The sequence below is a fragment of the Neofelis nebulosa genome, chromosome 7, assembly GCF_028018385.1.
Source record: "Neofelis nebulosa isolate mNeoNeb1 chromosome 7, mNeoNeb1.pri, whole genome shotgun sequence".
NCBI classification, from domain to species: Eukaryota; Metazoa; Chordata; class Mammalia; order Carnivora; family Felidae; genus Neofelis; species Neofelis nebulosa.
The window spans coordinates 68,814,983-68,835,944 of record NC_080788.1 but is presented as its reverse complement, the minus strand read 5'-3'; the positions used below and the strand labels follow the sequence as shown (position 1 = coordinate 68,835,944).

Below are 20,962 nucleotides of genomic sequence, written 5' to 3'. Positions count from 1 at the left end.
ATCAGCCCAGAGTCCGACGCGGGGCTCGAACTCACGGACCGTTAGATGGTGACCTGAGCCGAAGTGGGACGCTTAACCGACTGAGCCACCCAGGCGCCCCTGAAGTTTGTATTTTATTTAAAATTTTTTTTAATGTTTATTTTTTGAGAGAGACAGAATACCATCGGGGCAGGGGCAGAGAGAGTGAGACACAGAATCTGAAGCAGGCTCCAGGCATTAAGCTGTCAGCACAGAGCCTGATGCAGTGCCTGAACTCACAAACCACGAGATCATGACCTGAGCCAAAGTCGGATGCTTAACCAACTGAGCCACTCAGGTGCCCTTGAAATTTGAGATTTTAAATTATACACATCCTGGACTTGGTGAACAAATGACTATGTTAAATTCTTAGTGATTATAGAATGTTGCCAAGCAGCCTGCTAATTTAAGTCCTATGTAATTGTGTAATTGTATTGTTGCTCATGATAAATAAATTCATATTAGATCTTTATTTACACTTGTAAATAGCAAAGTGAAAATAATCCTTTAAGTTACTGCCTATGTCCATACTTTTTAAAAAAATTTTGAGTGAGCATGTGAGCCAGGGGAGGGGCAGAGAGAAAGACAGACAATCCCAAGCAAGCTCTGTGATGACAGCTCCAGAGTCCGACTTGGGGCTCAGTTCCACAAACCGTGAAATCGTGACCTGAGCTGATATCAAGAGTTGGACAGTTAACCTATTGAGTCACCCAGGCGCCTATGTCCATAGGGCCTAACCTAACTTTACTAACTACGTTCACATACCATTTGACCAAATATCTTCATGAGATGAGTAACATCTCCACTTTAGATAAAGTGGAGAGATTAATTCTAAAATTTAACTTTACTGACTGTACAAGTTTCTTACTTTCATAGTCTTCCTATACTGCTGGCTTTCACCTGACAAAAATGGGAGTAATATTGGATAGTTTTTTAAAAAATAAATATCTTTCATTATTAATCTCTCAGAAAAGCCACTAATTCAGGTAATTGTACCATTAATCTCCCATGGCTTCTTACTGAATTAGTCTTCTGATTCAACACTTCACCCATACCCATGGATATAAAATGATATTAATACATCTTTAAAAGTTTATCCAGAGGGAAGGTGAAATTTAAAAAATTGCTCTGAATCAGACAATATCTATTTCGAAGTTTATGAATGTTTCCTATCTCGACTTACTATCAGAAATATCAAACAGCCGAAATGAATATCCGGTTTATATCACAAACCTGTTTTGATGTCAGATAAACATGGTATTCATATCTACAGGCTTTCAGTCTTTATAGAAGTCAAATTCTTACTGGTAGTGAGAAAGTGTTGATTCCTAGGTAATAGACAGGAAATCGCTTTGAAATAAAACAGGTGTACTGCTATCAAGTAGAACGTGGTCAAGCAGACATCTGATGACTCTGGCTGCTCTGAGTAGATTTGCAATGCTGTTCTATTCTGCTCCACCGTCTGAATGTGACATTCTAAAAACTGACCTGTAAAACTATCTTCAGTGGTTTGTTCGGCCTGCAATATTCCTTCCTCTAAAACCTAGAGAATATCCACCATTGTTGCTATTATTCTTTCCTTAAAGATTATTAACTTCTAATAACTTAAAATACAAATTTAGATAGATTTGCTCAACAATTTGGTTCAAATTCTAAAAGGTATTTTGAATTTCATTAGAGATTCAGACAAGTCATTTTCCAGAAGGTTACCTTTAATGTCTATGCTAAATAAATAACATTTACACACCAGACAAAACCATCATAGGCTTTTATAAGAATCAAAAGTTAAGAATCCAAGTTAAATGTACAGAGGCACATCACCTATTTTAAATTATAAAATCAAGTATGTGAATGTAAGAAATCACCTTGATTAAAAATTTCCAAGCTTAATTATTCCTCCTTAAATAATTTTAAATCCTATATTGGACAAAACAGCTACAAATATATTTGTGCAAATTAACTATAAAACATAGTATGGCTCAAAAGTCATCGAATATTTCTGCAGCATCATTCCCTAAGAGCACACTTGAGTCCTTATTCTGCTTTAGCCGTTATTCTTCGTCCAAGGGAACCGGCTGTACACATCTACAGACCATATAAACCCAATTATTCTGCCCCAAATTGGAATAAAAGATTAAGTTGCTATTGAAGCAAGTTAATTTCTAGGGATTCTGGCATAAACCATAAATATCAACGTAATTCAAGAAATAAGATCTGTAGGGCTTATCTCTTCCCTTTACAGGTTAGAAATTTCTTGTAGAAACCTTCTCTGACTCAGGAGGAATAACAGGAAATAGTCACAACTCGTTCACTCTTCCTATCACACTTAAAAATAAAATTCATACAATTTTCAAGAATTAATTTCTCATAAACCCAGCCAACAACTTCTTTCAAAAGGTAAAATGTAACCTCTGCTTGAAGAGATCACAATACAATTACAAAATTTAAATACTGCCATAATTAAGAAAAACAAGTCATTTATACAAGCATAAGAATTCAAGTTGCTTGTGCACTGAAATTAAAATCTATCACTTAACCTTCCTGAGCTAACAAACCAACATGCAGATTATCCTGCAAGTCCTATCACCAACAGTTAATTTTATTTACATTAACAAGTATTAACATCTACCAATTACAAGTCTACAGGTTTACTCGTTGGTAGTAACTGAGCTTTTCCGATGGGATTTTTTGGAGAACCTTTATACCAGACCCTTTCTTTTTCTGATGGTTTCCTAAGGACTCTGCTATTTATCCCAGGAGAAAAGCCCACATTATTATTTACAACAGATTTTAATATGTCATGATTTGTCAGGTCATCCAGGGGAACCTTAATTTGGCCTCTGGACACCACTTCCTGTTTACAAACTCTGGTAGACCCAAGAGAAGCATTCGTGGAGTCTGGGGGCCTCTTGGTCTTTGAGAAAGATTGAGAAGTTAACTCCATGCTTGATTTCAAAACTGTATCAACATTGGACTGTCCACACCCCATAAACTTCTGTTCTTTAGGACCTGATTTGGTATATGAAATCAAGGAATCTTTTGATGTACTTTCCATACCAGAGGAAAGAGCACTGTCACAGCTCACTGACTTCACCAGAGGAGAAGCGGCATCACCAAGACTCGCCAATTTGTGCCGTACAGGTTGTCTGCTATACTCCAACAAGGAGTTAATCCTTCTGACAGACTGACGAACAGGTGTACGCTGAAACTTAAGAGGTGACTTTGCCTTTGTTCTATTTGGTTCATTTAAAGAAAGCTTGTTAAACCACTGTATGTGGTCTGACACATTACCACGCTCTGTCATCTGTAAGCTTTCAGAAACCGTAGCGCTGCAGGTTTCCACCAGCGACTGCTGCTTAACAATTCTCACAGGCCTGCGTTTGGACAAGTTTGTTATGTTACACGTGATGGGCTCTGAGGAAGAAGTGCTAGCTGCATGCTTCGCCAAGTTCTCTTCGATCATATTCTCACTCTCCCTTAATTCAGGATTTACTTTATCCCCCAGAGACTGCTGTTCCTTTACGTGTTCATCACTAGGCAACTCTTGCTTAACTGAATAGTCTTTAGGTATATTTGAACAAATGCTTTCTTCATGTTCAATCTTCACATGAGTTGAATAACATTTTACAGTTGCTTCTCTATCCAAATTTTGAGTTTGATGGAGTGAGATGTCTCGTTCTGAAAAACTATGTTCTTCTTTACCAGTTTGATGTTCATTTGATTCTATCACAGTCAAATCATTAGTCTCAAACAGATTTTTCTCTGGACTGTATTCTGTAGAAGAGGTTTCATTTAGTTTTACTTTCCCCACATTAGTTACTGATGACTGGCTGTGATTTATCAATACATGAAGATTACTTCCAGATTCGGAAAATGCTTTCTGAATTTTCACCAGAGTCTCTGTGGTCAAGTGATTTTCATCCCCACTAAGAGAGCTTCCAGTTACACTGTTGTTATGCTTATCCTGTACATTAGAAAGGGTGTGTTCATATGAACTAACAGGTAACTTTTCAACTGAAGTATCAGGCTCCGAAGAAGAGCTTTCCACCTCAAGATTTCCCTTGATTGGAGAAACTTCATTTGTCACCATTTCTTGAAAACCGGAATTAGTAGGTCCTGTCCAAGACATCCGGTAACTTGTTCCATCTAGACGCTCTGGGGTTAATAAGTTCTCCTCAGACTTACTGATCTTTTTTGAACCTAAAATAAAGCAGTTCAGTCTTTTTAATCATTTATATTTGAAACATATTTCAAATATTATTCAAACACATGGCATATAAAGGTATTAAGCATTTAATTTCAGTAAGTTAAGGATTTGTGTTAAAAGAATAATTTTTAGTATAAAAACGTCAAACTTTTTGTATTTATAAGCATCCTCCAATTGTTCATACAAAAATACAATCCCAATTCAAACATTTTTACTTTTCAAACATGAATTTTCAATTTCTAGAAGAGTAAATTACTTAATATATTTTACCATAAGAATAATTGAAGGTTATATGTTAATTACGTCTCAAGCTGGAACAAATTTTTCAGAAAAACAATGACAGTAGGTTTTTTTGCATAAAACTAACAATACCATATAAATGTACCTTTCTTTGTTAATCTTTCATCAATATCTGGGCTAAAAAGGAGACCTGTTTTTACAGATTCAATCCTATTTTTTAAACTTTGTTGATTTGCAAGTCGTCGACCGACATTTTCGTATCTATCGACACCAGGACACCCGTTCTGTAAAGAAAAGAAAATTGAAAATGTTTTGGTTAAGAAATAAATCTAGTTAATTCAGAATATTAAGACCAAGTAAAGTTTTTGTATTTATCAAAATCCTCTACAGCTGATTGAAAAATGTATAAAAAATTGAAAAACAATTTGTAGCCAACACAAATTTACTTGCATGCATGTTGATGAAAACTCTAAGCTTTTGACTTGGCTGTTAGTTGATATTTTATGATCTAAAATAAGAACAGCCTCACATATTCATTAACTAAAAAATTTCTTTCTTTTGTGAGGACTCTGAGCCAGGGCATGTTCACAACAGTGAGTGAACAAAACAAACAGACCAAAATCTTCACCTCACAGAATTCACATTTTAGATGGGGTGATTTTGATCAGGACAAGAAAAACCGTAAATTATTTTGTATATTACACAATACACAAGGTGAGAAGTGCTATGGCAAAAAGTAAAGCAGGGTAAGAAGGCTCTGGAGTGAAGAAAGGTGGGGCTGTCATTTTAAACAGAGTGATTGGAAGATGACTGGTGAGTAAAGAAAAATGTGAGAGGGTAAGAACCATGAGGATAAAAGGGAGAAGAACATTCCACAGAGAAGAAAGGCCAGGACAGTCTCCAAAGCTGAAGTCAGGTCTGGCACATTTGAGAAACAAGAGGCCAAGTGAGCAAGGGAGGCTGACGGGAGGAGGGCTCAGAGAGGCGGGCTGGATCCAGTCCTGTGGAGAGGCACTTGTAAACATAAGAATTTTACCTTTTTTTCAGAGTGAAATGAAGAGTCATTGGAGGATTCTGAGCAGAGGAGTGACAGGACTTCACTTGGGTTTTAAAAGAATAATTTTGGCTCTAGTATTGCAGCAAGGTAGAAGCAGGCAGACCTACTAGTAGGGCCTTATTGCAGTAATCCAAGCTGGAGATGACAGAATTTAGAGAATGGTGGAAATGTAGTGCCAGTGACAATTGGTCGATCTGGATATACTCTGAAAGCAGAAGATACACAAGATGCCCTACTGGTTTACACAGGATGTGAGGAGTCAAGAATGCCTACGTGGTTTTTGGCCGAAGTGACCAGGTGGGTCGCCATATGTGAGATGGTGAAGACTACAGGTAAGTGTGTGGTTGGTGGGGAGGGGAATGACTGGAGAAAGAGCAACAGTGAAGAAATGCATCTTGAGAGCTCTATCTGGGACAGGTTACAGGTGAGTTGTCTACTGGATGGACATCCAAGCAGAGAAGTCAAGTAGGCAGGTGCTAAACAGTCAAGTTGTTCAGGAAAGCATTTTGGTCTGGAGATATACAGTTGGAAGTCTTAAGCAAATATAGGACATTTAATGCTAATGAACACTTTGAGTAGAAAGAGAAAAGAGAAGTCCAAGGACAAAGCTTTGGACACTCTAATGTAAAGGAATTAGAAACGTAACCCATGAAGAAGGAAGAAAATCATGAGTAAAAGTGTCCCTGAAGCAAGGAAGGGAAGTATGCGAAAGAGGAGCAAGTAACTAGCCAGGTGAAGACTAACAAGGACTGATCACTGGTTTGAGCACCACTGAATTCATGGATGACCTTCAGAACAGTTGCATGGAATATTGGGGATAAAAGCCTCACTGGAATGAATCAGTTTAAGCAGAACAGAAAAGGAGGAAACAATCAGTATTGATTCACATGCAAGAGTCTGGTATAAAGGGGAGTAGAGAAGGCAACTGTGGCTGGAGAGACAGGGTAGAGGGTCTTTCACCACCACATCTACACTTTATGCTAATATGAACATCAATGAAATGGTGAAAGACACTTACTAGGTCTTTGCTACTTTTCCCCAGACTAAATTTCAAACGAAGAGATCTTCGGACCTTTTCTTTACGACTGATCTTAGGAGAGAAGCAGCCTGCTTTTCCCGATTCCACCCTAAAAAAGAATGGCATTTAAAAATGTCAGCATAAAAACTGGAGGCATTCTCGCAAAATGAAATTTTCAAGTCCAGAGCAAATTATATTGCCAGCAATTAAACAGCGTAATAATTTTCTAAAATCAGTTAAGCTTTGAGATACCATGTATGGGGGCATCTCGGTTGCTCACTCAGTTGAGTGTCTGACTTTGGGTCAGGTCACGATCTCATGGTCTCTGAGTTCAAGTCCCACATTGGGCTCGCTGCTGTCAGCCCAGAGCCTGGTTCGGACCCTCTGACCCCTCTCTCCCCCCACCCCCACTGGTGCTCGATCAAAAATAAATGTTTAAAAAAAAAAAAAAAAAAGAAATACAGTATAGGAACACATTATATTTGTGTATAAAGAGGCCTCTCCTGTTTATCTCAAGAGTTATTTAGTCACTTATAAACCAGAATCATTAGAACAGACTACCTTTAAATTAGCAGGAAATTAAAAAATTACACACATCAACATACAATAAGATTTTAAGCAAGCAAGTGGACTCAAATTAAGACTCTTTCTCTGGAGTATATACAAAGGGCACTGATTAATAAGACAATAAAGGCAGAGAGAATTTTTAAAAATTATGATTCAAATATGTTTCTCAGCAGAAAGACAAACAAAGCATTTTATTTACTATATACACCAAATGTTTATCCATGAAAACAAAATGTCCTGGATGTATTACCTGCAAATTTTTTTACTTGCAATCCTCTTACTTCGCCTTAGCACACTTGTACTGATCGAATCGTTTCCACTGATGGCTACAGGAGAGAATGAACTCTGAGCTGACCCTTCGGGGCTTGTATCAATGTGAACTATAAAAATAACCACATATAATACACCACACATACTTTCTTTTCCAAGTGTAAAATATTAGTAGCAATTAGGTTTAAAGTCTTAATATCCAACCCTAAGCAACAACAAAATCACATAATTTCTGGTAAGAAACTTCAGAAGCCAAATAAACTCAACTCAAAAAAAAAAAAAAAATAGTATCAATTTCTTACTTTAAATTTTTTGTTGGCAATTAAGGGTCAGATGAAACATGACTTTTATATCAGAGTTTTACTTTAAACTCGTTTAAGAATACAAGGGAGATGTGAGCACTATTGCAGACTGGAGAAAGAGCAAGCTTTCCAGACAGGCAGACTTGAGTTTGTCCCACCACTTACTAAATAGCTCTGAAAATGGACTTCTACAGTAAATATAAAAACAAATGTTATATATTTATATATGAAATGTCTAGCACAGTACCTATGTTACACAATGTTAATTATTGCTATTACCAAAAATGAGCTACTGAAAACAACTTAGAGTCTGAGTATCTAGTATGTACCTGGCTAGCCAACTGCTGTCTACCTGCCTCTGTTCAATATTTCTGGCAAACAAAAACCAGTTATAAAACATGCCTAACCACTTGGCTACAGCCAAGTTCCATGCTAACAATAAGTGGTTACAACAGCTCATTCTGATTAAGTTATTTAACACTATACCATGAAACTATAATAAAAAATTAAGGGAAAAAGTTATGAACATTTGACTTATATTTGAATCAACTTTATATACATTTGACTTATATTTGAATCAAGTCCAGGATATACTCAATAAACATGAACCCTCTCAACTCATCACCTGTATTGATAAAAAATTCACACAGGTCCCCAAACAGAGACAGCATGGTTTTTTTTAGTTGCAAAAACAGAAAGAAAATAATACAACCATTACAGAGACTTCTGGGTACATTTGGCTGACAAAAATTTTAGAGGCCAATGTAATGTAGCCAGTGTGACATAGGTAGTTTATTCTAGAGCTGTATCTAATCTTGAAAATGTATCAGTGGTCACAAGGAAGCACGGCCAGAATATAGGGAATAATGCAAAGTCATCACACATATAGGAAAAAAATTATAAATAGGTAATTCATGGATTATAGATTACTATAGCTGCCTTTATACATTAAAAAAAGCATCATAGCTGTTATTATCCAAAATTAGAAACAAATCTATTTTCAATTTTACAGACAGAATTTATTGAATTGTGGCTGAGAAAGTGTGGTCAAAGAAAAATGGTGTTAAAATAACAGGTTATTGAACTTACTAATTTTTTTTATTAAAAAAAAAGTCATTGAAGGGAGGAGCCAAGATGGCAGAAGAGCATGGCAGTTCTTTTTGTGTCTCGCATCCATGAAAAAAATCACTGATTAAGCAGGCTCGTACTGAATTTCCAGTAACACGAGCAGGTTTAAACTATGTTTGGGGAGCTTAGAGAGAAGGAATCAAAAGGTTCATTTCTTGGGGCAGATGTTATAATGCTTATAAGCAGAGGCAGGCAGAATTACAGCTCACATTGGCCATTTGGGAACAGTTACTCCAAAGCGGAAAAAACCTTAATTAAGAAAACAGTAAGTTAGTTTAAAAGAACTTAAGTCTCTAACTTCTGAATACTCAAAGAAATACAGACAGAGCCTTAGAGTTCTTATCATTACATTTAAACCCATAGAGAACCTGTGAAAGACCATAAAAAACAAGTCGCTATTCTGTTCAACTTTCTAATAAAACAAACAAGGAAAATCTGAACTTTTTGGATAACATAAACAAAAGTTTCTGGGAAGAAGATCTCATCATTTAGCTAACAAAGTCAAAGTAAAATTCTCAACATTAACTGAAATTGAAAACCTGAAAAAATCAGAGATCACTCATATTTTGACGAAATGTGAGACAAATCTGAGATGGAAGACTCTGGGCTTAGTTAGAATTTCATTTCTTTTTGGGCTGATCATAAGGTTAACTTGTAAGACTGACTATGAGCCAACTTGAAGGAGCCAACTCAATCTAAGATCACACTAACAAAGATCTGATACTCAAATTAGCAAAACTCAGTTGTTCTCTGGAGGCTCTGGTTGGCCACATTAGAAACTCAGAGGTCATTTGGAAGAAAATGGCAGGTCAGTAAACCATCTGGAAACCATGCCACAAGGAACAGCATAAACAAAGTTTTTAAAGCTTTTATAAAAGCTACTTGAGTATAAAACTAAAAAATCCCCCCCCCCCACCCTTCAACAGCAACCATAATGGTTCCTCCAATACCCCACTACTCTGCCTTTAGAGAAAATCAAACTGGCAATCTCAACAGAAGATAGCAACACAGCCCTAGCAATAGATCAAGAAGTAACTAAAGTGGTATTCAGGATGTCCCGTCACCTAGTATCTGAGCGCCAGTGCTATACACAGAAGCCCAAACTCTCACTCTGAGTTATTTATCCTAACTTTCAAACAGCATGGTCATAAAACATATACACATACACATAATAATACTGAACCAGTGTCTATTTTAGAAGTTAGGGACTTTATAAAAATTCAGAGATTTGATAAACAGAATAAAGCCAAAGCTCCTAAACGGGGTGGCATTAATATGAAATAGCACTTTGCCCAGAATAGGCATTCATGTTAACGTTTACAACCCAATTATACAAATTCTATTTGCTACCTGATGCTGGTGTAGAATTGTTGAAGAGATTAGTTGGCAACAACTCAAAGTTAAAATTGTGCTTGATGGATTTCCTTTTCTTACTTGAGAAACCATGAGAAGACTCTATTGGTAGTTTACGCTTAGCATTTGGTGTAAGATTCATGGGTGATATGGGTAGCTGAGCTGAAAAAACAACAACAAAAAAACAATCATTTGTTGTTTCTCCCACAGAGTTGATAAAATACAAAAGCTTCTAATAATTTCTTCTTATAAAGCCATTACTTAGAGCTAACCAAGGAATGAGGGAATATGTTTACATTATCAAATATATGTTATAACTAAATTAACACCATCCAATTACTTAAAATGAAAAGAGGAAAGTCACAAAGAGGCAAGATTAACAAACAATAGTAACTTAAACCAAACAGACTGAAAGATGTATATAATCCACATTAAAGAATATTAACATATGGAATAAAATCGTAATCAAGGAGTTCAAACAAACTGATCTACTTATTAGTTCTGCTTTTCATCATAAATGAGTATTAACCACTAAATTTCTTCAATCTTTTCTTCAATCTGAAAAACAAAACAAGTGATCATATGGTCTATTATTGTGTTATTGGGCCGAATAATTTCAGCCACAAGCAAACCAAGATAAAAAAAATTGGAAGATAAAATAATAAACTTCTTGTTCTAAACAAAAATGAGATTGGAGCTATTTTCACATATTCAATAGCATCCAACTTACATTCAACAGAAAAGCATGATTTAGAAGACTAAAGATATAACTAGAGACTAAAAGAAATTCTTAACTATAATTTTGGGTTCATTATATCCAATGTAATTAGTAATGTCACAACTTAGTATTAGAGTACAGTATTTCCACTGGAAATAGTACTTGGATTTGATTAAACCAAAATAAGTTATGTTATGATTACTTTTTACATAATATACAGAAATTTTCACTTCAACAAAAAATATATAATACCTACCAGTTCTTTCCTGTTGAGGCGTAATAGAGGGTGTTCTGTTAGATTTAAGTTTATTTAATGCTCCACTAACAAAATCTGAAATGCAAAGCACATATATTATCAATTATAATTCAACATTTACCTGTCACCAATAATTCATATTAATATTTGTGGTTTTCCAGCATCTAAGTTTATGTCAGCTTACAATGAACCCCTCACTCAAGTCATGTGAGTCTGTTTACCGACACAGATAGATTACTTCCCTACACAAATCTTTCTTCATAGCATCCTTCTTATCTACAATAGGATACAAATATTCTGACCCTCTACCCAATTCCCCTAGTCTCTACCCGTTTTTCTTTTTTTTTTCAACGTTTTTTTTTTTTTTTAATTTATTTTTGGGACAGAGAGAGACAAAGCATGAACGGGGCAGGGGCAGAGAGAGAGGGAGACACAGAATCGGAAACAGGCTCCAGGCTCCGAGCCATCAGCCCAGAGCCTGACGCGGGGCTCGAACTCACGGACCGCGAGATCGTGACCTGGCTGAAGTCGGACACTTAACCGACTGCGCCACCCAGGCGCCCCATCTACCCGTTTTTCAAGAAGGTTCAGTTTGACTTCTTCTTTGGAGTCCTTGACCCCAGGGAACTTTTTCCTTTGAACACCTCTCACGTTTGTGTAAAGGCTTAGCATTCAATACTAAATTGTATTGTCATTTTTGCTTTTCACATGCATGTGTCATGTCTTTCCAACTATGCTGTAAGCCCCCAAAAGATATACACCACAGCTTAATCTTTATTATATTTAAACACATTTTAGATAAAAGCATATTGCTGTACCTCCACAAAACAGGACTGCCACTACCCCTTACCTCCTACACTTTGTCTTGGCTTTCTCTTATAGTCACCAGGAGTTTCACATTCACCTTCTTCAAAACCTTCTAATGATGGAGTAGCACAGAGACCATCAATACCCAACATGGCCGGTATCTTTTCCTGGATAAAATCTGGAACATGCCCTAAACAAAAACGTTCAGAGTTAAAATTTTTTCCTCCACTTTCACTCAAAATGTTCAGATAGTATACATCAACTTTCTAACAGCTGTCTTCACAGTTCACTTGGAGGAATATTGGATCTCCCTCAAACAACTCCTGTTATTTAATAAAGCAACTACATCTTACCAATATCTGATGCATGGTCAATAAGGGTCTGTACCACTGCAGCCTGTATTCGGAGCTTTTTTTCTGTGTTAGCAGACATCTTCTCATGTCCTTCACTTGTCTGAAGAAGGTTTGGTGCAAATATTACTGCAAGATTGCTGCTATCCATCTTATTCTCACTAGACCTTAAATGAAAGAAGGTTTTTCTTAGATTGACCCAGAGAAAAACAGGGAGTTAATATATTGGGCACACTTTGAAGACTTCTTACTTTATCAGGCAAACACAAGTCAAAATAGTTACCCTTTGTCTACCCATCTATATGACTGGCTTGAAATAAGACATATCCAAAAATAGCTCCTGTGTGCTTAAATATATATCATAAAAACCATGCTAACCATGGAGTCCACACTTTGGGTTTCCATGCAAATTGAACATGTATATTTGGTTTTCAAACCCACACACAGAAAAACTGTATTAGAAGGCTACAAGCATGTCCAGAACAAGGAGGCTCACTGACAGCTGAGAGGGGGGACAAATTTGAGAAGAAAAGAAAAAAAAATTTTTTAAAACACAGTCATCTGAAGCTATTCAGTGGACAAAGAATCCTACTGACACCAATAAGCCATTCATAATGATGATGTTAAGTCAGCGAGAAAATACTAAATCGTTCGGTATATTGGTTCTTATACAGGATATACTTCTTATAGTAAGGAATAATTTTTTAAGAAAAATTTCCATTCCAAATGTAATTTTAACTTATTGTCTATAAGGGTATATCAAGCTGATTAACAAACTGTCATTTCCTAAGACTTATTACTTACCTAAGGGAAACACTCTTGAGAAAGTTAAAGAAGTATCTTAATACATCGGTTGTGTGGTCAGTCATGAGACAGGAGAGCAGTAATGTAGCTTTATTCTTCTCCTCTGTTCCTAACTGTTGAGCTTTGAAAAGTGCTTCATGCAAATCAACTGGAAGAATGGGCTCCGGCAATTCCCTGAAAAACTGCTTAAGAAGTCCTGCAACATCACAAGGTGGTGCAGAAGCCAGGCAACTTTCACCATGATCCAGTTTATTCTGAAATAAATAAAATAATCTTGAGTATTTGAGGGCTTAAGAGTTTACTGCAAATAAAAATATCCTTTCTTATACTCTAGAGAGTTTTCTTTAATAAATTTCTCTTGGGGCACCTGGGTGGCTCAGTCGGTTAAACGTCTGACTTCACCTAAAGTCATGACTTCATGGTTCGTGGGTTCGAGCCCCACATTGGGCTCTCTGCTGTCACACAGAGCCTGCTTTGGATCCTCTGTCTTCCCCCCTCCCCTAAAAAATAAACATTAAATATGTATATTACAAAAAAATAAATTTCTCTTAACACTTGTTTTACTATACAACATGCCATTTTAGAAGGCTAAAATTAAAAAAAACATTTCCTTTCATATAGTTTATAGCAATAAAGGACCATGAATTTGAAATACTCTGAACTTTTAAAGCATTATATAAATAGATCGTGGCAATCATTTCACAGTATATACATATAGCATTAAGTTGTATACGTTAAATATTTGTCAATTATATCTCAATAACACTTAAAGCATTATATAAATGCTGCACAATTCCTTTTAGAAAAAAAGGTTCTTCTGCCATGAAAAAGGCTATTTGCAAATCCAATTTCTATTAGTAATTAATGCAATAGTTCTAAATATTTAAATTCTAAAAACCAAATCAAAAAGTGGCACAAATGAAAAATAATAGTTCAATAATATGCTTACCTTTAGGGCTCTCAGACGAACAACAGATCCTGATTTCCTAAAAAGCCCTTCTGTATGAATATGCTCTTCTAAAGATGTGCAAGCATCAACAAGAAAACTGAAAGAAAGAACTCTTTTCAACTCTTTTCAGAACACATCTAACTAAATCCTATTCTCCTACCAAAATACATGAGCAGACTAAGCACTGTCTTTAGAAGCTTTGGTGTCAGAAATCCCTTCAATCTTTGGGATAAAAAGGTTACCTCTAGTTGTCTTTTTTGCTTCCTAAGTGGTTTATGGTCCATCTTTTTATCCAGGACAACTTCAATAAGCTGCTTAATTCTACATCCTTCTGAATCCTACTCCATTTCTCTGCTTCTGCTCACAGCACAGGGTGTGTCTTTTTCACTGCCCCCACTTCATATCCCAGTCTCTCTCAACCCTCTCCAATGAACTCTCACCACCATTACTCCAACAAAACAGCTCTCAACAAGGTCACCAACCCATGGTCAATTGTCTTCATCTTGTTTGTCCTGCCAGCATCTCACACACTTGACCACTCCCTGCTTTTCTGGAAAATATTCTTTTTCATGATAACTTCGGGTTTTCCTGCTGTCCCCCTAAGTGCTCCTTCTCAAACTCCTTTCCTGGCTCCTCTTTTTCTGCCATACCTCTTCATGCTAGTATAACCCAGGGCCCTAAGGCCTTCTTCTTTTCTTTATCCACTCTTCATGTGTAACCTTGCAGAGAATACATAACTTTAAATATTTACCATCTACTACACTGGCCCAAAAAAAGGCAACATGTTTTTCTCACTCTAACATTACCTCTCAGAAAAAAAGTCAAATATATCCTAGTCCTTACAATCCTTCTCATACTTAGAAGTGTGTGCTCAATTTCTTTATACTGAACAATTTGAACCATTGATGTTGGCTTTAATAGTTAACAGGTGATACCAACAAGTAAGAATAGATGTTAGCAGCAAGCAACTGATAGCATTGTACTGGTGCACAATGGCTGAGTGTCCCAGGGGGCGCCTGACAGAATTTAAAATTTGTTTGTTTAAAGCAGGCATAGAAATTACAAAAAAGATTTAGTCATCATTACTGGGGATATATTTTGCAATTCTAAAGGTAGAAAAGCATAAGCACACCTTTCATAGGTCATTTAAAAAGCAAAATAGTAAGTGCTCACCTTACAAAGATTGTGAAGTGTAGATTGTTAATCTACACTTATATGCTGAATGAAGGAAAACTGTTCCAAGGCACCAAAGTATTCAATAAATGCTTTTGTACAATGCATCAGTTAAAAACCTAGGTTACTGAACAAGAGTAGCCAGAATAAACCCTACTTTGGATAGAGGGGAAATGAATTAGTAAGACCTAAGATAGTTTCCTTACATGTGTCTTTCAACTATTTAAGATGTAAACTTCCCAAGTAATTTCTGATGCTGTTAGTCTAAAAGGTTACTTTTAAATAAATAGTAAGTGACATAGAAAAGCTCAAGTGTTACATAATTTGTATTCACAGATACTATTGAATGTTATCTTAAATATTCTTTTATCCACAAAAGAAAAAGAGAGAGAGGGAGACAGACAAACCAAGAAACAGGCTCTTAACTAGAGAACAAGCTGATGGTTATTAGAGGGGAGGTAGGTAGGGGGATGGGTGAAATAGGGATTAAAGAGTACACTATCATTATGAGCACTGAGTAATGTATAGAATTGTTGAATCACTATATTGTTCACCTGAAACTAATATAATATTGTATGTTAACTATAATGGAATCACAATTTTGAAAACCTAACAAAATTTAAAAACTTGTATAGGAGAAAAAAAACACTCTCATCCAACATTTCTAAGACAGAAAAAATATATAAATTGTAACTGAATTTGAAATTCAGTGTATTACTGAATATAGTCAGAATTGCAGCAAAAGAATTGGTATAGAACTAAACACTCTTAGTAGAACAAAAATAACTTGCTTTTTAACATTTAATTTATTACTGAACCTTAAATTCAATCCTAGGAATGAACAGAAATTAAAAAGTTAAAATATGTAAAAGTTTAAAAACATTTCGACATTACATTCGCTAATGTTGAGAAATTCAATCATTTGCTTGTTCAAAACAAATGTGTAAGAGTCAGTCAACTATTTCTTTTTAAACGCTCAAACACCAGTTTGAAATATTTTTTCTTCATCTCAAACTTAGCTTACCTTGGAATATGTCCATATTCTGGTACAACAGAATGGGGCAATACATTAAAAGGTACTCCAAATATTTTACCCTAAAACGGCAAATTCAGTTATTCTAACACAAATATTAGGCATAATATAAGTTTTCTTAAATATTAAGCAAATTAAAAACCTCAGAAAATTTTTAAAAATTGAAATCACCAATCAAGACAATGAAAACAATTACTATGAGGACATTTGGTAAAAGGTAACTACTATACACTAAACATCGCTGGTGCTAGGAGTACAAAAATAGTCAAGATAAAGTCATTGTGGGTGAGGGGATGGGTGAGACAGGTGAAGGGGGTTAAGAGCACACTTATCATGATAAGCACTGAATAATGTATAGAATTGTTCAATCACTACACTGTATACCTGAAACTAATGTAACACTGCATGTTAACTGTATTGGAATTAAAATTAAAAAAAAAAATAGAGAAAGTCATTGCACTGAAGCAATGTAATGCATTCCATCAGTTTCCAATCCTATAATGGAAAATCAATCCAGTTAATGCTTAAAACAAAATTTGGCTGAAACACTAACATTTTCTAAAAATACTACAGGTTCTTTCAGTAACCTTATAAACACTGACCTTATACTTTCCTTCTGTCACCTTATAAATACGAAGATGAACAAAAGGTTAAATTGATAATGGTAATTCTTGTCACTCATTGAGTACTTCCTAAAATTACATCAGAAATGGTTATTTTTAGACCTGATCTTCTTTTCCACACTTGGTGGAAAAGTGCTATTCAAGCTATGTTCTGAAGTAACCAAGAAAAGGATTCTTCTGCAAACATTTAATTCACATCTAACTACTTTGAAAAATATTTGTGAAAAGTCACATTCAAATGTATTACTCATATTCAAACTTAATACACTGAAGATCCAAGACTAAATCTGTATGTTACATACTTGTGAATAAAGAATCTGCCACTATCTTTGTGCATACATTCAAACTTCTTAAAAACGTGTTACTGATTAAGAAGGTTGTAGTTTTGCCCTGGATTTAAAAATAAAAAGAGGCGCCTGGGTGGCGTAGTCGGTTAAGCGTCCGACTTCAGCCAGGTCACGATCTCGCGGTCCGTGAGTTCGAGCCCCGCGTCAGGCTCTGGGCTGATGGCTCGGAGCCTGGAGCCTGTTTCCGATTCTGTGTCTCCCTCTCTCTCTGCCCCTCCCCTGTTCATGCTCTGTCTCTCTCTGTCCCAAAAATAAATAAAAAACGTTGAAAAAAAAAATTAAAAAAAAAAAAATAAATAAATAAATACACGCGTGTATATATCTGTCTATACAGAATTGGATGAGTGGGTATACCCAGTCTCATGTTTATGAGTCTCATGTTTATTCATTTAGCTTAGATGCATCTGCTCTCCATGAATGCTCTTGACGCACTTATGTGATAAGAGCACCTTATTTAACCTTACGTTGACAAATATCGTTCAGCTCTGTCAGCTTTTCAACAGAGTAACAAAATCTTGCCAGTCCTTTTCAAGCATCTGGCTCCATTCAACTGGTGAATACAGAAGGCAGTACACGATAGTGCTTAAGGGAGCAGGCTCCTAGTGGCAGGACTGCCAGGTTTCAAACGTTGGCTCTTCTGATTATTAGCTGAATGATCTTGATCAAATTAATTTTGTATGCTTCGGCACCTTCACACAGGTCCTCAGTCACAGAGTTACAGAGAGAATTAAATGAATTAAAAGATGTAAAACATTTACGGTCGTGTCTGACATTGAGTAAGCATTCACAGAATATGTGTTGCTGTTAGAATTCCCATTTCAAGGTGAGCTATTAAAAAAAATGTTAGTGTGGGAAACCCCTTATTTGGGTAAATCAGAATTGTCTTGATACTGGACAACCAAACAAAATGCAAAAATCAGATGCTGAAGCTGATTATAAGTCTAGAGATATCTTAACATACACAGAATTCAGGGTTTTTTCCTCAAGTCTATTATTCTCAACAATGGACTCACAGTAATTGCTATAAGCTCATAAAATAAAACTAACAAGATGCTTTTTAAACTTTGTGTATTGGAGTATCATTTACAATATACTTAGTACCCACCCCATTCCCCACCCCGCACCACCGTTTTAGAATTAAGATTCGGAAAGGGTCAAGGGGGATCAGTAAGTTTTATAAGTAAGTCAATAGAATGTACTTAGAAAACTACAAGAAATCTAGTTGTCAAATATTACTCATCCTGTTTCCATTCCTATAACACAATGATCTTCTGTATTTCTTTCCCCAGAACTTACCGCTATATCTGTGGCTGCTGCTTCATGTTTCCTACGGTCGCACTGCCCATGGCCACTCTTGACCTTAATATTTATTAGAATATTTTTATTACAATTTCTAGCCTGACTACCCATTAGGATCTAGACCAATGACTGCCGTAACAACCATGATTAGCTGAATATGTGGCATGTGACAGGCACCGTGCTAGTCCAATCTACAGATCTTACCATTTTTAAATCCCCTAAATAACCCAAGGAGAGATATCATTATTCCCATTTTATAGAGTAGGAAACTGAAGCTTAGGAAAATTCAACAAACAGCCTAAGATCACATATCTAGTAGGGGTAGAGCAGGATTCAAACAAACTCAGGTCTACCTGACTCTAAAAGTAGGTACTGATTTTCTTAAGGGGTGAAAAAACTCTGACACAAAGTCTTTCATACACTTTCAAAACCAACTACATTTGAGATCTTGGAAAACCAGTTTTACAACCAGAAAAAACACTCCAGTTTTTACATATAAACAAATATGTTGCAAACAACAAAAATTACTGTCTCCAGAATCTATAAGCTATTAAGAGGTATACAAATTATTTTTATTACTAGCTTTCTTATCCAAGTACTTATTTTTTTTCCAGAAATTATAAACTAAGAGCTGTGCAAATCTTATTAGCTTTCATCTCTAAATACTTAAAATAGCTTTGTATCTCAAAAAAAAAAAAAAACAAGCAGCAAGCTTATTTTTTTTTCAAATTAGTAAATACAGAGAGATTATCTGAAGTCTATTTCTAATGTTCTGTCACACCTCCTCTACTGACTTATTTAGAAAACTTACTGAGCCCCCTTGACCCTTTCCAAATCTTAATTCTAAAACGGTGGCGCAGGGTGGGGTGGGTACTGTTTGTCTCCCTTCCTAAGATCTACTTGGGAAAATACAGTAAATTGGCAACATCTAGAGACATTTTTAATTGTCAAAACTGGGATATGCTACTGGTATCTGGTGGGTAAAAGCCAGAGACGCTGCTACACATCCCATAATGCACAGGACAGCCCCCACCTCCCACCCCAAAGAATGAATTATCTAGTTCCAAGTGTCAATGTTGCGAGGTTGAAAAACCTTGCAACTTTCTCAATGATTAAAAATCCCTGTAAAGAATCAACAATGTCATTCTTTAAATTTCAGCAGTTGACCATCTGGATTCAATCAGTCACGCTTAGCCACGTTCTCTTTTGGATCCTTTGGATCCATACAGAATGAACATCTTAGCATGACCTGTAATAAGTGATGGATAGGGTCGGCTTTTTTTTTTTTTTTTTTTAACCCAAACCTCTTTCCCCAGAACCTACCGCTGTATCCGTGGCCGCTGTTTCATGTCTCCTACGATCGCACTGCCCACGGCCACTCTTGACCTTAATGCCATAGACGGCCCGAAGCTGCTGCAACAAGGCCAACCTCACCAGCCTCCGATCCCACATCCCGGACACGTCGCTCACTCTCCGAGGCAGGATCTCAGTTCTGACCCTCGTTCGCCACCAAGTCTTCCAATTTCCAAACACTCTCAGGTTTGCGCTCCGCTCCGCTGCCTTCCGGCCAAGTCTGGCACTGTTCCGGTCCCGGACCCCAGCCACTTCCACGGCTTTTCCCTCGGTCCTCAACCCACTTGCACTGACCGTCTTCTCCTACTTCCCTCTGATATAGCCACACCTCACTTTTCCTTCACTTACACCGGCCCTCTTTCTTGTCACTCGATCTTTTCGGCTACTTACACAGACCTCCCTTCTTTCTTCCTGATCCTTTCGGTTCCTTGTACGGACTCCTGTTACCAGCTTCTCAGCACTTCCGGCCACTTCCTAAGATCCAGCTTCCTCCAATCCTTCCTTCGCCCTCGTCTCTTTCCCAACGGCAAAACACGACCCTTCTCCTCGGCCTTCCTGCGCTGGCAGGCTCAGCTGGACGTTCGTCTCTCAAGTCCCCGTCCCCAACCCCAGCCCAGCCGCCGGACCAGCCGGCTGCTCAGGCGCCTCTTCAGTCCCGGTCCCCGCCCGGGCTGGTCGCCGCCGTCACCCCGTTTCACAGGCTGCTCTTTCCCTCCCCCATCAGCCTGCCTACAGCCCCCGGCAGGCACATCCCGGTCTGCTCACTGAAGCCACGCAACTCTCCTCATGCCTCCGCCCTCACCGCCTCTGCAGCTCCGGAGCCGCAATCTTTCCACCTTCACTTCCAGCCCAGGCTCAAATGGCAGCGCCAAACAGCGCTCCGCGCTCTGATTGGCCCGTTTCTCATTTCAAAATCAGGACCTCAGAGAGTGGCCAGGAGCTGCCTGTCTAGTGAGACGCGGAAGGGCGTGGTGGGCACAACTAAGAAATGTGAAAAGAGAGAGAGAAAAAAAGGTGAGTTCCACTTGCTCCTCCATAGCCGTATTTTTGGAGGAAAGTACTGTTTCAAGCTCATTTTAATATATCTGGC

General features: G+C 37.1%; 1 protein-coding gene across 2 annotated transcripts; it reads right to left on the bottom strand.

Moving 5' to 3' along the window:
- Nucleotides 1–1,712: 1,712 nt before the first annotated feature.
- On the bottom strand, nt 1,713–20,721 carry ARHGAP11A (Rho GTPase activating protein 11A). Of its 2 annotated transcripts, none has more exons than XM_058738282.1 (12): nt 19,843–20,721; nt 16,242–16,312; nt 14,045–14,141; nt 13,096–13,349; nt 12,295–12,458; nt 11,985–12,131; nt 11,135–11,209; nt 10,158–10,322; nt 7,358–7,433; nt 6,541–6,649; nt 4,611–4,749; nt 1,713–4,218 (listed from the first exon to the last, which is right to left on the bottom strand). In XM_058738282.1, exons 1-12 carry the CDS (start codon nt 19,969–19,971, stop codon nt 2,651–2,653), a joined length of 2,994 nt encoding a protein of 997 aa, XP_058594265.1. In that variant the 5' UTR covers nt 19,972–20,721; the 3' UTR covers nt 1,713–2,650. The 2 variants fall into 2 exon arrangements, with proteins under 2 accessions (XP_058594265.1, XP_058594264.1); XM_058738281.1 differs by having other exon boundaries at nt 7,358–7,487; nt 19,843–20,720.
- Between the last annotated feature and the right edge of the window lie 241 nt (nt 20,722–20,962).